The sequence below is a fragment of the Herpailurus yagouaroundi genome, unplaced genomic scaffold (assembly GCF_014898765.1).
Source record: "Herpailurus yagouaroundi ecotype Mexico unplaced genomic scaffold, PumYag 182, whole genome shotgun sequence".
Lineage (NCBI taxonomy): Eukaryota > Metazoa > Chordata > Mammalia > Carnivora > Felidae > Herpailurus > Herpailurus yagouaroundi.
The window spans coordinates 48,316,025-48,330,350 of NW_024412413.1; the positions used below are offsets into that span (position 1 = coordinate 48,316,025).

Here is a 14,326-nt window from a genome sequence, read left to right on the forward strand (position 1 = left end):
TACTAAGGATACATTTTAAGGTCATTAAGGACAATGGATGCCAGCTTTCTCACCATCAGAGAAGGGAGTTCTCTGGGAACAACATGGGAAAAGAGAAAACTAGAATAAACCCTGTGGTGTGGGATTGGAGTTGGAGATACTGATGTGAATTCAATATAAATGGATACATAGAGTGACGAGTATTGTGCATATCCTCCTTCTCTGGCCATTGACAGGGCCTGGCAACAGTGACACCCTAGTGCCTAGATCTTGTTTTTTAAATACCATTGTCCACTGTGAAGGATCAGTGTTCTTCGGAGAAATGGGTGATTTCAGGGCTGGAGCAGGGAAAGAACAAGGTGAGTCTTAGAACATCCTGGGCCAGAAAACAAGAAGGTGCTCAAAGAATGATGAGAACATGTCAAAATAATGCAGAAGCGAGCTTGCAGGAGCTCCACTAGCCAAATCATGGACAGCGTGAGCATCAAAAATAAATGATAGTAATAGATTATAATTCATTATCACTTGAATAAAACAGGAAGCCATGAGTCCATACTGATATAATAAATAAATGCATAAGTTGAAAATTTGATAAGGAACAATCTCAAAGTACCTTACTCTTCGCAAATACTTCACAGGGGAGGTGACTTGCAGACATTACCTTCATCAAATGACTGAAATGAACGTCACCAGTAATAGAACATTTCAAAACCACATGCCACCTAAGAGGGCACAATGAGAACGGCACAGCATCACTTCCGTGGTACTCCTGCCAAAGAGGCACAGCCTAATCTAATCAGTAGAACCTCAAAACAACCTTGGGACATTTTACAACATAACTGATATGTGGTCTTCAAAATTGTTAGTTGTAGAAGTCAAGGGAAAAAAAACTGAAGAGATGATCCAGATTGAAGAAAACTAATAAAGGCCACCAAATACAATACATAATTCTGAATTAGATATTTTTACTGTAAAGAACTTAGAGGGACAATTGATAAAATTGAATGCGATATGATGATTAGGTGGTAATTATGTAGCATGGTTAACTTCCTGATTTGGGTGATGTTTTGAGGTTATGTAGGAATCACATACTGAACAATTCAGGGCCACATGGGCACCAATTTACTCTCAAACTATTTAGAAAAATAAAAGGCCTTTGTACTGTACTTGTACATTTGGGGGAAATTGAGTTATTTCAATATGTTTAAAAAGCGGGAGGGGCGCCTGGGTGGCGCAGTCGGTTAAGCGTCCGACTTCAGCCAGGTCACGATCTCGCGGTCCGTGAGTTCGAGCCCCGCGTCAGGCTCTGGGCTGATGGCTCGGAGCCTGGAGCCTGTTTCCGATTCTGTGTCTCCCTCTCTCTCTGCCCCTCCCCCGTTCATGCTCTGTCTCTCTCTGTCCCAAAAATAAATAAAAACGTTGAAAAAAAATTTAAAAAAAAAAAAAGCGGGAAAAATCTGGGTTTTTTTTAAAGATTTTTTTTAAGTAATCTCTACATCCAATGTGGGGCTTGAATTCACAACCCCGAGATCCAGAGTAGCATGCTCTACCCACTGAGTCAGCCAGGTGCCCCGAAAATCTGTTATTTTAGAAGTTCTATTTCAGCAAGAAAAGACTAAATAAATAAATAAATAAATAAGATATGTGGTCTATCCGGTGGCTATGGGCATGAGTCCTGGGGACCTCCCACAGTTAGAAACTAAATAGCAGAGAAAAGGCCAGCCAAGGACTGAGAAGGAGCAATCCGTGAGGCCGGATGTGAATGAGGAGAAGCAGAGGGAGAAAGAGTTTTCTAGAAGTATGAAGTGGTTTACTTCGTCAAGTACTGCTGGGAGATCACGTAAGTTGAACAGAGAATGGGCGATTACTAGAATTGGCCTCAAGGAGTCACAGAAGGATCCATGAAGGAGAGGTTTCAGCTAACAACTAAGGATAGCAGCCAGGTGAAGAAGGTTTGAAAAGAGGGGCACCTGGGTGGTTCAGTCGGTTGAGCTTCTGACTTTTTAAAAAATTTATTTATTTTGAGAGAAAGAGCATGCGTGAGTGAGGAAGGGGCAGAGAGAGAGAGAGAGAGAGAGAGAGAGAGAGAATCCCAAGCAGGCTCTATGCTGTCAGCACAGAGCCCAATGCAGGGTTGGATTTCACTAACCTCAAGGTCATGACCTGAGCCAAAATCAAGAGCAGGAAGTGTAACCAACTGAGCCACCCAGGCACCCCTGAGCTTCTGACTCTTGATCCAGGCTCTGGTCATCATCTCACAGTTTGTGGGATCGAGACCAGTGTTGAGATTGGCGCTAACAGCCTGGAGTCTGCTTGGCTCTTTCTCTTTTTCTCTCTCTCAAAATAAATAAATAAACATTAAAAAAAAAAAAAAAACGGTTTGAAAAGAGGTGAGGGAGAAAAGGCAGGTGAGGACATGGAATTGGTGTATACAGATCTCTCATCCCAGAAGTCAGAATGATGTAGTTAGAGACTTGTGTTGGTTAACGGAGGTCTTTGTAAGATGGGAGGTTACCAGGACATTTTGTACAATGGCAGGGATGATCCAGCAAGGAGGGAGAAACTCAGGATGCAGGAAACACTCAGTTAACTTGGAGTAGTGAGAGGGATTCAATCCGAGATTGCATGTGCAGACAGTTATTGGCGGGAGCAGAGGAAGAGAGGTAAGGTGTGACCACTGTCATGGTGGCAAGGAGGAGAGAATTTCGTATGAGGTTGCTTCTATTTTCTCAGTGTCATGTGAGGGCAGGTGATATACTGACGAGAGAGAGTGGAAGATGGGTGGTTGGGTGTGTATGCTGAGTCTTTGAAGGGAGGAAGAGAAGTAAAATAGTCATTTTGGAGAGTGGGAACACCACCATAGGAGTGCAGAGAAGTCAGTAAGATGGTCATGCAGACTGAGGGTCCATGTCAGATTTGTGGTTATGATAGTGAGATCTATCAGAATGCTTGTGGGTTTTTCTCCAGCAATATCTAGCTATTTGGGTACAGGTGAAGACATAGGATATATTAAGAGTGCCAAATATATATATTTTTAATACATATATTTTTTCTTCAGAGACACTAGATGGGTCTAAACAAAGACAGACAAGGCCTTTAATGATAATGTTTGTATTTTTTTTACAGCATGCATAATTTCACATTTGTGGTTAATCAGCAATTATTTCAGGATTTATTCATTCTGCATGAATCTAAGTTAATAAAATTAAAGAACAGCAACAACTCATCTAGTCCTTTATATTCCTTCATAATCAGAAAAGTGAACAGAAGAATTCTTCAAAGGGCTAAAATAGATTGACACATAAATTGTTAATTTATTTTTAAAGGAGTATGAAAGCAACATTTCTGAGAAAACATTTAAACCAAGGTCACACTTTAGAAAAGCAAAATCCCTAATTCAGGCTGTTTTCATTTTTGTCATTTAGCATTTTTACTTGATATTGTCCAACAGAGTGTTTTGGTTTGGTTTGTTTTTGTTATTTTTCTGTGTGTGTGCGTGTGTATTTTGTTTTTGTTTTTACTGTTTTTGGAGATGCCTGAACAGATGAAGGCATCAGATGCCTATGAAGCTAGAATTTTGCCTATGATCAATTTGTTGTAAGACAATCTTCTGTTACATTTTTATAAACTACTGGGGAGTAATAAAGATTAAGTCTGGGTTATTTCTTTAAGAACTGAATGTACTGGAGATGTATTTGATAGGCAAGATTTTAGATAAGCTTTCACCAGCATTATTTCTATTAGCAAACTGAAAAATGTTACAGGATGACTATCAAATAATAAACACGTTTGTAAACAAGCCTTTTAGAATAAAGACCATATTTTGCTCCTGCATCTGTAAAAATGTTATTGTTTGAAAGAATAGTAGTGTGACCTTTCACTCAATCACTACTCCCTTAAAGGAAAAAGACCTAGAATGAGCTGAAGAAGGAAAACTCCAACAGTTACACTCCACAGTTCCGAACATACTGAGAGACATCTTTGTTTCGACAGTGTGTTTTCCACGCCACCCTGTAGAGAATGGTGAAATAAATGGTGATAAGGTTAAAACACATCTTCATTGTAATACACATACTTCAAATCCTCTGGGAGAACAGAATGTTTTACCACTAAATGGACAACAGGCTACAGACAGATATTGCTATTTATCAAATGGAGAGATGTACACCAAGTATATCGCCTCCCCCGAAGCCCTCACTAGAACACAGAATGCTGAACATAAACATTGATAAATGCATTCTGCAATAGCACCTGCAAAGTGTTTTCCACATTCACTTAACTCCAAAAGTAGTTTCAAGATATGACAAGGAACTGATAGAGTGTTGAGAATCGTAAAAACTCTAGAAATCCTCTAAAATAAATTGAAGAGTAAAAGAGTAAGATTCTATATTTGTAAGTTTGTATTTAAATTCTAGATAGTTAACATATAGTGTAATACTGGTTTCAGGAGTAGAATTTAGTGATTCCTGAGTAAGATTCTAAATCAGAGGAAGTAGATTGTTTCTAGGTAACTCCTTGTTTAGCGTAACTCTAGAGCTGCAATGTTCACTTCTCAGTAGCATACTTTGGTCTTTGAAAATCCTCTCTCATTTCTCTTTTTTTTAATTTTAATTTTAATCTTTATTTTTTTACATTTATTTATTTTTGAGAGACAGAGTGAGACAAAGTGAGAGTGGGGGAGGGGTGGAGAGAGAGGGAGACACAGGATCGGAGGCAGGCTCCAGGCTCTGAGCTGTCAGCACAGAGCCTGACTCGGGGCTCCAACCCACAGACTGTGAGGTCATGACCTGAGCCGAAGTCAGACGCTCAACTGAGCCACCCAGGTGCCCCCTTTTTTTTAAAAATTTTTTTAAATGTTTATTTATTTTGAGAGAGAGAGAGACAGAGTGCAAATGGGAGAGGGGCAGAGAGAGAGGGAGACAGAATCCACAGCAGGCTCCAGGCTCTGAGCTGCCAGCACAGAGACCGACGGGGGCGCTTGAACTCACAGACTGCGAGATCATGACCTGAGTGGAAGTCGGACGCTTAACCCAATGAGCCACCCCTCTCTCACTTTTCTCTTAACCCTAGGGCAAAGTAGCTTTCCCCACTAATGCTTAAACGTACCATGCTTTAATGCCTTGTGGATCACTGACAACCCTCTTTGCACATTTTACAGCTTGACTGATGTTATCTTGCAGCAACTCTGAAAAAGAGATGGTGAGGAATGAGAACAACTTCCAGAGAAATTTCATTGTAAGCTTAGATATAGCCAGCATTATTCTCTTAGGCTGAGGAAAGAACATTAAAGTAATATTCCAAGAGTCCATTTATCTGTGAATGTTGGGGGAAATTTTTGTTTCATTCCATCCCATTTGGCATGAGATAAAGCATTCTGTTTCTCATTTACCAAAGTCATTGGAAGCTCTGGAATTAACTAATGCAATAGAAGGTTGTCTTTTTAAGTAGGGACTGTAAAAAAACACAACAAACAAATAAAAAAACCAAACAGAGACTAGCAACTTTTTAATCAGCAGTTCTACTACCAGAAATCTATCCTAAAGAAATAATAAAAATGCACCTGGAGATATAGGCGCAAGATGTTCATGGCATTTAATAAAGGGGAAAAAGCAGAGGAACCTAAGGGCTTACCAATAAGAGTTGGACCAATAAGGTATGGAACATTAATTTGTGGAATTCTTTTCATCCTTGAAAAAGAATACAGCTTTGTATTTATTGACATAATTTTGTGTGATAAAGAGCAAGTCGTAGGGAGTATATGTAGTACAACTTCATTTTTCGTAATACCCACATTGTTTACATGTTTGTGTGTAGGTTCATTTGTGAATGATATAGCTTTGTAATTCATATACATGATTGATACATTTTGTGGAAGAATATATACTAGAAGTTACCAGTGGTCATAAATCTCTGGGTAGTAAAAATTTGTATTCAATGAGCACATATGTTATATAATATATTTTTAAAAATAAATCAAAAATAAATTATCTGGATAAAAAATGTATTCTGAGATGAATCTTGTCTATTAGGAATTTTAACATTTAAAATTAACAGTATCAATTTTACTATATTTCTCCAATATTTTTGTGCACTAAAGATTCCACATTTATTTCTATTTTTTATATGAGTTCAATAGAAAATTTGTTTCACCCTAATTAAACAAATCCATTAATCAGCTTGTTAGGTATAACAATAATTATATAGGAACTGTATTTTCTGAAGGTGCAAGTTATATGTTATATGTAAGTGATGAGTCTAAATTTCTATGTATTTCTAAATTTCTATGTATTCTACTCTAAATTTCTATGTATTTAGGACATTTCAAAATAAAAAGTAAAAACAATTTTTAAAAAAGGGCCACACAACCAAATTATCCCTAAACCTCCCCAAAGAGAGTGGGAGAAATGACATTCTTTTTGACAAACATTAATAAATCCATTTATAATAAATTAATAGATCATTTCAGAAACTTGCATATATTAGAAAACATCAACTTTTTATGATATAATGAGCTCTTTAATTTCTTAGGGAATTATGAGAAAGATAATAAAGCATTTCTAGATATTGAAATAGAGTTTTTCTAGGTCGCTGATGAATCTTTCAAGATTTTTCATTTGTATTGAATCTCTGTTCTTGTAAATATAGCCAGATGAGTCCTGTGCCATCAATCAAATATCATCATGTCTTACCGCTGCAGGATACATGACAGGCATTTTCTGCATGGGGGGTTTTGCCATCATTACACCAGTAACGGCTATTAATCTGAAATATCCCATAATCAGTGCTTCGGCTTTTAGGATTGTAGTTTGTAGCCCTTGTGTTATAATCACTTTCCCATTTGGCCACACACATCCCTGAAAAAAACTTATTTTTAGTTATAAATATCAATACCACCTGATTTATTTGTCATACCATAATCAGTTCTAATTTGCTATTCTATTGTTAATGACTTACTTTATAAGTATAAAGGTGTGTTTTACTTGTAAATATATATATACATCTATATTTAAGATTTTATTTTATTATTAAAAATTTTTTTAACGTTTATTTATTTTTGAGAGACAGAGAGGACAGAGCACAAGTGGGGGAGGCGAAGAGAGAGAGACACACACAGAATTTGAAGCAGGCTCCAGGCTCTGAGCTGTCAGCACAGAGCCTGACATGGGGCTTGAACACGCGAACCATGAGATCATGACCTGAGCTGAAGTCGGCCACTTAACCAATACGGGTGCCCCTAAGATTTTATTTTTTAAAGTAATCTCTACATCCAAAATGGGGCTTGAATTTAAAACCCTGAGATCAAGAGTTGCATGTTCCACTGACTGAACCAGCCAGGCATCCCCAAAAATATTTCAACACTTTAGTGAGAATCCTTTTGTTAGCAAATCATTTTGTAATGCTAATGAACAAGATAGCATACTTTCAAAATATTAAAATAGCTGTTTCTTCCATTGTTATTACCCTTCCCCTGCTCCCATCTTGCAGGCAAGATTTAGCCTAGAATAGGAAAATCAACAGAGTTGTTAAGTGAATTTTAAAATTAATAGCAGATATGTACGCTGATGGAAAAACGCTTTTTATCAGAAAAACTAAGAATTTTCTGGGAGAAATAAATTTTCTTAAGATACCTAAAGGTGAATTTGGTTATCAAATTAGAATCTGGTAAACAAGAGATATAGGGGCGCCTGGGTGGCTCAGTCAAATCATCCGACTTTGGCCCAGGTCATGATCTCACCATTCATGAGTTAGAGCCCCTCATCAGGCTCTGTGTTGACAGCTGGGAGCCTGCAGCCTGCTTTGGATTCTGTCTCCCTCTCTCTGTCTTCCCCTCCCCCGCTCATCTCTCTCTCTCTCTCTCTCTCCCTCTCTCAAAAATGAATAAACATTAAAAAAAAAAAAACCCAAGACATATAAATAGGAAAGACTTTTTCATCTATCCATCCACTCATTCATTCAAAAATAGTTATTGGGGGGCGCCTGGGTGGCCAGTCGGTTAAGCATCCGACTTCAGCCAGGTCACGATCTCGCGGTCCGTGAGTTCCAGCCCCGCGTCAGGCTCTGGGCTGATGGCTCAGAGCCTGGAGCCTGTTTCCGATTCTGTGTCTCCCTCTCTCTCTGCCCCTCCCCCGTTCATGCACTGTCTCTCTCTGTCCCAAAAATAAATAAACGTTGAAAAAAAAATTAAAAAAAAAAAAGTTATTGGAGCGCCTTGGTGGCTCGGTCAGTTGAGCGTCCAACTTCTGCTCAGGTGAGTTTGAGCCCCAGGTCAGGCTTGCTGCTGTCAGTACAGGGTCCGCTTCCGATCCTCTCTCCACCTCTCTGCCCCTCCCCTGCTTGCGCTCTCTCTCTCAAAAAAATAAACATTAAAAAATTTTTAAACAGTTATTGAGAGGAAATGTTTGAATTCAACCTGAAAAATATAGTGATCACATTGACAAATATGGACTCAAATATAAAATAACTTTTACTTGGACATATCTCGAATTATGTGGAAGAAAATGAAAAATAGTTAATCGACTATAGTGAGAATAGTAAAACGGGATTTCAAGCTGCATTTCAGGGATCCTTACACACACAGTAATTGAGGGGAACTGCACTGAGAGTTCAACATAGGTTTTTAAAACTTTGCTGTTAAAAATCCCATGTCATGGCAGGGAAATTTAAAAAGCAGAAAATACTCATTACTCTAGGCTCATTTTTTTTGGAACCAAGTTCCAAACAGGAAATACCTGGAGTCAAGTAGAAAGGACTTGATACATATTCCAGGCACTCAAATGTATCTTTTAGTCAGACTTCATCTGCCACTAAACCTGAGGCAACTGGCAAATTCAGCTGCACTCGAAGAGTGCAGTGGGTCCTGGTGTACTTAGAATGGCATAGAATTTTGCTCTCTCATGCCCTCATTCCTTCTTCTGGCATATCTGATTCAAAAGACACGAGTTGATATTTGTAACAATTGTAAGCACACAGAACCTCAAAGAAATAAAAGAAGTCCATTCATTCAAAGCCTCTTTCTTATTACTCATCCTCTGGCTATTCCACACTCGGCTAAGTACTTGCACGTATGGAGAGTAAACTTACAGGTCGCCAGGCTGACACCTTTAAAGCCATCCATCCCAAGTCTTTTCAGAGTTTTGGCCAGCTCACATCTTTGAAAGATCTTGCCCTGGACGGTGACGGACAGGAGGAGAAGCCCCAGAAAAAGGAGAGCCTTCATGTTGACTAGGAAGCCAGATCTCTAGGCTGACCAGGGCAAGCTGGCCTCAGTATTTAACACCTTTTAACTTCCTTCTTCTCCTAGTCCTTTGGGGGCTCCACCCTTTGAGAGATGGGAAAAACAGGAACTGTTTATTGGTTCACTGACTTTAAAAGTTTTTTTTTGATATTTGAAGAGACATATTCTGATGTCCTAAGAATTAACCTACAGGAAAATGATGAAATGGCATTAAAGACTTGGCTCAGGAAGCATGGGGAAGTAGGGCTGTTTCCAAAGCAGGAATCGTCTCCTATTTTATTATGAATTTGAGCAACTATAAAGAAAAATAACCTGAACGACCATGTTACACAACTGAAAATGGGGTCCAATTTTTTATTTTGCCTTCACTATGTTGTCTTCATCTTTTTCACTTATAATTATTTTATACACAATTTCCCCCAAAGCACACAGTACGTTACCGATCGTTTTTAATGGGTATGTAGCATGATACCATATTGCTCAGCCATATTCCCACTCTACATTTTTTGTCGCTGTGATACATTTTTTTGCTTATAAATTTATGTTTTCCTATTACAAATAAGCCTCATGTGAACAATTTTCTAACTTTTTGACAATGCCTTATCTCACATTTTGATGTTAGAACATAAGGGATCATTATATAGCAAGGGGACTTTATAATCAAACCTAAAGACAGGTAACAGACTATGCCACCTAAAAACCTTCCCCTTTGGCATAAAGATTATTTTGAACTGAAAGCAATTGAGAAGCAGATCCAAGAAAGCTCTCTGCCCTCCGACTATATGCCTGAAAACAGAACCTAAATTTGTACAGAAGTTAATCACTGACAACCCTACAAGACAGCCCCAGAGGACTCCACAGAACACATTTTACCGACTAGCTATTATCTTCCAGTGGCCACTAAATATTTATCTTCCCACAGTTTGCTGCCCTCGGAAGCCTAAACCTCTTTTCCTCTGTTTTGTCACTCTTCTAAAAATGTATCATTCTTTGGTGAAGATACTATGTAAGCCCAAATTCTAGCCACCTCCTTGTGTTAGCATCATCCGTGCATTTCTCCCAAATACACATGAGATACACATGTTAATAAACTTACTTGTTTTTCTCTTGCTAGTCTGTCTTTTGTTACAGAGCCCCAGCCGAAACCCTAAAAGAGTAGGAGGAAAATGATTTTTCTCCTCTGGTACAGCTTCTGCTGATGAGGATGGCACAGTAGAAAGCTGGATCATTCTACTATCCCTAGAGACTGCAGTGCAGCTATGAGGGAACAAACAACAGACCAACAGAAGGTAAGAATCCTTACCACGTCAGTCTCCCAGATCTCTGACTCTAGTACCCAGTAAAGAGAGGAATACAAACATTTCTCTTTGTCCTTTCCTTTCTAAGCTCATAATGGCAGGAGAATAACTTTGGTAAAATAGATCTTGAATCATGAATTAGGTTTGGGGTTCCTATAGGTTATGGATTCTTAGCCTCCCAGAAGTTTTCATGTTTGCATTGCCTGACTTTTGTGTTATTTGTCATGATGAAAATCATGAGAATCTTCTTTTGTCTTGTTTTATTACTAAGAACTTGGATCTGTAACTAGTGAGAATATTCTCTCTGGTCTCTGGCACTTGGGGAGGTGGGGTTGTGCAGGCTGTTGGGCTTGCATTAGGCAGCCAGCCAGCAGGCTAGCGTGCTATTACCATCTCTGTTTTCATTCCCTTGTTTGTGCTGGGAAAATTCCCATTCTGGTACCACCTTTCAGGAAACATAGATTAGTGGATCTGTGAATTAAAGTGTCTCACTTTGTGGGAAACAGAACTTTCTTTACCACCTGTGACAAGGAAGGTCTTTGCTTTCTTATACTATCTTTGGAGTGGTTCTGCATCTTGAGAGAGCTATATCCTTGGCATTCTCTTTGAGGACACCCCTGTGTCCATGGTTTGCCATAAAAGGCTTATTGATTTTAAGCCATAAAAAGGCTTATTGGTTTGGAATCATAGTTGAAGTAGGTATACCTTTGAAAATTTGGACTTTTACATCTAAAGGATTTTTAAGAGAGCTCTCATCCTAAACAAATGCCCTGTTGGTACTTATAGGAAGATCAGATAAGAAAGAGAGAAAGGAGGGGCTCCTGGGTGGCGCAGTCGGTAAAGCGTCCGGCTTCAGCCAGGTCACAATCTCGCAGTCCGTGAGTTCGAGCCCCGCGTCAGGCTCTGGGCTGATGGCTCGGAGCCTGGAGCCTGTTTCCGATTCTGTGTCTCCCTCTCTCTCTGCCCCTCCCCCGTTCATGCTCTGTCTCTCTCTGTCCCAAAAATAAATAAAAACATTGAAAAAAAAATTAAAAAAAAAAAAGAAAGAGAGGGAGGAAGGAAGGAAGGAAGGAAGGAAGGAAGGAAGGAAGGAGAGAAAAGAAAGAACAGTTATAGAAGATACATGGCTAGTGTGAGGGGAAAAAAACTTCACAAACTTCCTTAACTAGATTAGGAAGTAGAGATCAGACTCAGAACAAGTGCTAAGAACTGCAAAGGACACTCAAGCAGGCGTGAAAGATGAAAATACTGATAGCCGGGAACTAGCTTTGACAAAAGCACAGAAAAGGCACAAGAAGGCTTGACTTATTGTCCCTTACTCGGTAAGCAAATCCCACAAAGTCTAGGCCTTCCCATATTTTTGGCTTCTGCTGCAGGCAAAAAAATTCATCAGACTGCCCCTACCCTTAAAAACAAAAACAAAAACAAAAAGCTTCGTAGTAATTGTTAGGATGTCCTTGGAACCACAGTAGAGGGGACGGCCATCTTGCCAGCGCAACCCAATGAAAAGTTGCCAGAACGAATCGGAGGTCAACCAATCACTGAGCGACAGCACGACCTGCCACGAAAAAGGCCCACCTGGACCTAAACCCAGAACCGCTACAGCTTGAAAACCCCACCCCACCACACCTGGGCACAACTTTCCTGACTCCTCTCTCTCTCTCCCTGAGTCATGGAACCTCATCCGAGACCTTAGTTCCCAAATAAAGCCTTTGACTGCTAAAATATTTTAGCCTCTGACTCTTATCTTTACCCTGCTTTACGCCTGACCCTAACATTTGGTGCCGAAACCCGGTGGGGAGGTAGTAGCTCGCCTCCCTTGGCTGAGCTCCCTCCTCGCCAAGCCAGACACCAACCACCCTACTCCCAAGCGCCTACAGGAGCCGGTAAGTAGGACAGACCCCTCCTTCCCTCCTCCAACTACGGCTGACACCCACGAGAGACGTCTCGCAAGTCAGTCTCCTTTCCTCGGCATGCCGCAAGGCCCGCACGCTGAAAGGCCCGCACGCCAGTAGGCCTCTTATTGCAGCGCAAGGGACACCTCGCCCTGCCACGCCAATGGGGAGTAACGAGTCTAAACCACCTCGATCTCTTACCCCTCCTCCAATGTCTATTAAAAAACTTCCGGCTCCTGGGCTTACAAGACAAACTTCGTCGTAACCGACTCATCCATCTTTGCACTGTAGTCTGGCCTCAGTACAAATTAGATAATGATTCTCAATGGCCACCTGAGGGGTCTTTACAATACCAAATCTTAACCGATCTGGACAATTTCTGCCATTGGCTGGGAAAATGGGGAGAAATACCCTACGTCATGGTCTTTTGGGACCTCAGGTCTCGCCCCAACCTATGTTCCTCCTGCCCCTCTGCATGCATGCTCCTTGCCCACCCACAACCCCCCCGACAACCCCACCTCACCAACTTCCCTGATCTTCGACCCATTAGAGGATCTAGCCACACTGCTCACCTGTCCTCGCCCCCTTCTGTACTCCCAACCCCCAGCCGTCCCCACCTCGCCTCCCATATCATCCCAAACTCGTGCTCAGGCCCCTCCCAGCGAACAGAACCCAGCGGCCATCTTACCTCTCCGTGAGGTGGCAGGACCTGAAGGCCTGGTTCGCGTTCACATCCCCTTCTCCCTCCAAGACTTATCTGCCATCAAAAAGCGGCTAGGGTCATTCTCGGCTGACCCCACCCAATACATTAAAGAATTCCAATACCTTGCCCAAGCCTACAGTCTCACATGGCATGATATCCATGTAATCCTCACCTCTAGCCTCACCCCTGAGGAGAGGGAGCACATCCAGGCCACAGCCAGGGAACATGCAGACCAAACCCACATGACCGACCCCACTATGCCTGTAGGGGCCGATGCTGTCCCAGCGGCCGACCCCGATTGGAACTACCAACATGCAGGCAATGGTCACCAGCGCCAGGACCAGATGATCCAGTGCCTACTAGCAGGCATGAGGGCAACCTCGAACAAATCAGTTCAAGAAATAAAACAGGACCCCAATGAAAACCCCTCAGCCTTCCTTAGCCGGTTCACAGAGGCACTTACCCAGTATACCAGACTAGACCCTACCACCCCTGCCGGGGCCACAGTAGTGGCCACCTATTTTATTTCCCAATCAGCCCCTGATATTCAAAAAAAACTAAAAAAGGCCGAAGATGGTCCTCAAACCCCTATGGCCGACCTGGTAAAGATGGCTTTTAAAGTTTTTAATGGCCGAGAGGAAGCTCAAGAACAATGGCGATAGGCCCGTCTCCAACAAAAGGTACAATTACAGACCCAAGCCTTGGTAGCTGCCCTGAGGCCAGCCACAATAAAGCCCTCCAGACCACGGCTCCCTCCGGGGCCATGCTTTAAATGTGGCCAAGAAGGCCATGGGTCTCGTCAGTGTCCCCATCCCAAAAAGCCTACCAGTCCATGCCCATTGTGCCAGAAAATGGGCCACTGGGAATCCGATTGTCCTAACCTAGGGGACGACAGACTCGCAACACCCCCACGTGGTGAGGCTTCACCCTGATTGGACTCTGCCTTCCAACTGCTGGAGATGGAGGATGATGGCTGACGAGGCCCAGACTCAGTAACTCCGGTGACCCACACCGAGCCCAGGGTAAAACTCCAGGTAGCGGGTAAGTCCATCTCCTTTCTGTTGGACTCGGGGGCTACCTATTCCGTCCTGCCGAGCTATTCAGGCCCCACCACGCCGTCCTCCGTTTCGGTCATGGGCATAAATGACACCCCCTCCAATCCCCCATGTACACCGGTACTCACCTGCTGCCTGGATGGCTTCCACTTGTCCCACTC

General features: G+C 41.7%; 1 protein-coding gene across 1 annotated transcript; it reads right to left on the reverse strand.

The window, feature by feature from the left end:
- Positions 1 to 3,047: 3,047 nt before the first annotated feature.
- Positions 3,048 to 9,238, reverse strand: LYZ (lysozyme). The gene is made up of 4 exons (XM_040491460.1): positions 9,061 to 9,238; positions 6,669 to 6,833; positions 5,086 to 5,164; positions 3,048 to 3,990 (listed from the first exon to the last, which is right to left on the reverse strand). Exons 1-4 carry the CDS (start codon positions 9,194 to 9,196, stop codon positions 3,924 to 3,926), a joined length of 447 nt encoding a protein of 148 aa, XP_040347394.1. The 5' UTR covers positions 9,197 to 9,238; the 3' UTR covers positions 3,048 to 3,923.
- Between the last annotated feature and the right edge of the window lie 5,088 nt (positions 9,239 to 14,326).

Coding starts and splice junctions, on each gene's coding strand:
- LYZ (XM_040491460.1), bottom strand. CDS start 9,196: ATGAAGGCTCTCCTTTTTCTGGGGCTTCTCCTCCTGTCCGTCACCGTC. Junction 6,834..9,060: donor AGGTGTCAGCCTGGCGACCT/GTAAGTTTACTC, acceptor AGTTTTTTTCAG/GGATGTGTGTGGCCAAATGG. Junction 3,991..5,085: donor CCACAAGGCATTAAAGCATG/GTACGTTTAAGC, acceptor CATTCTCTACAG/GGTGGCGTGGAAAACACACT.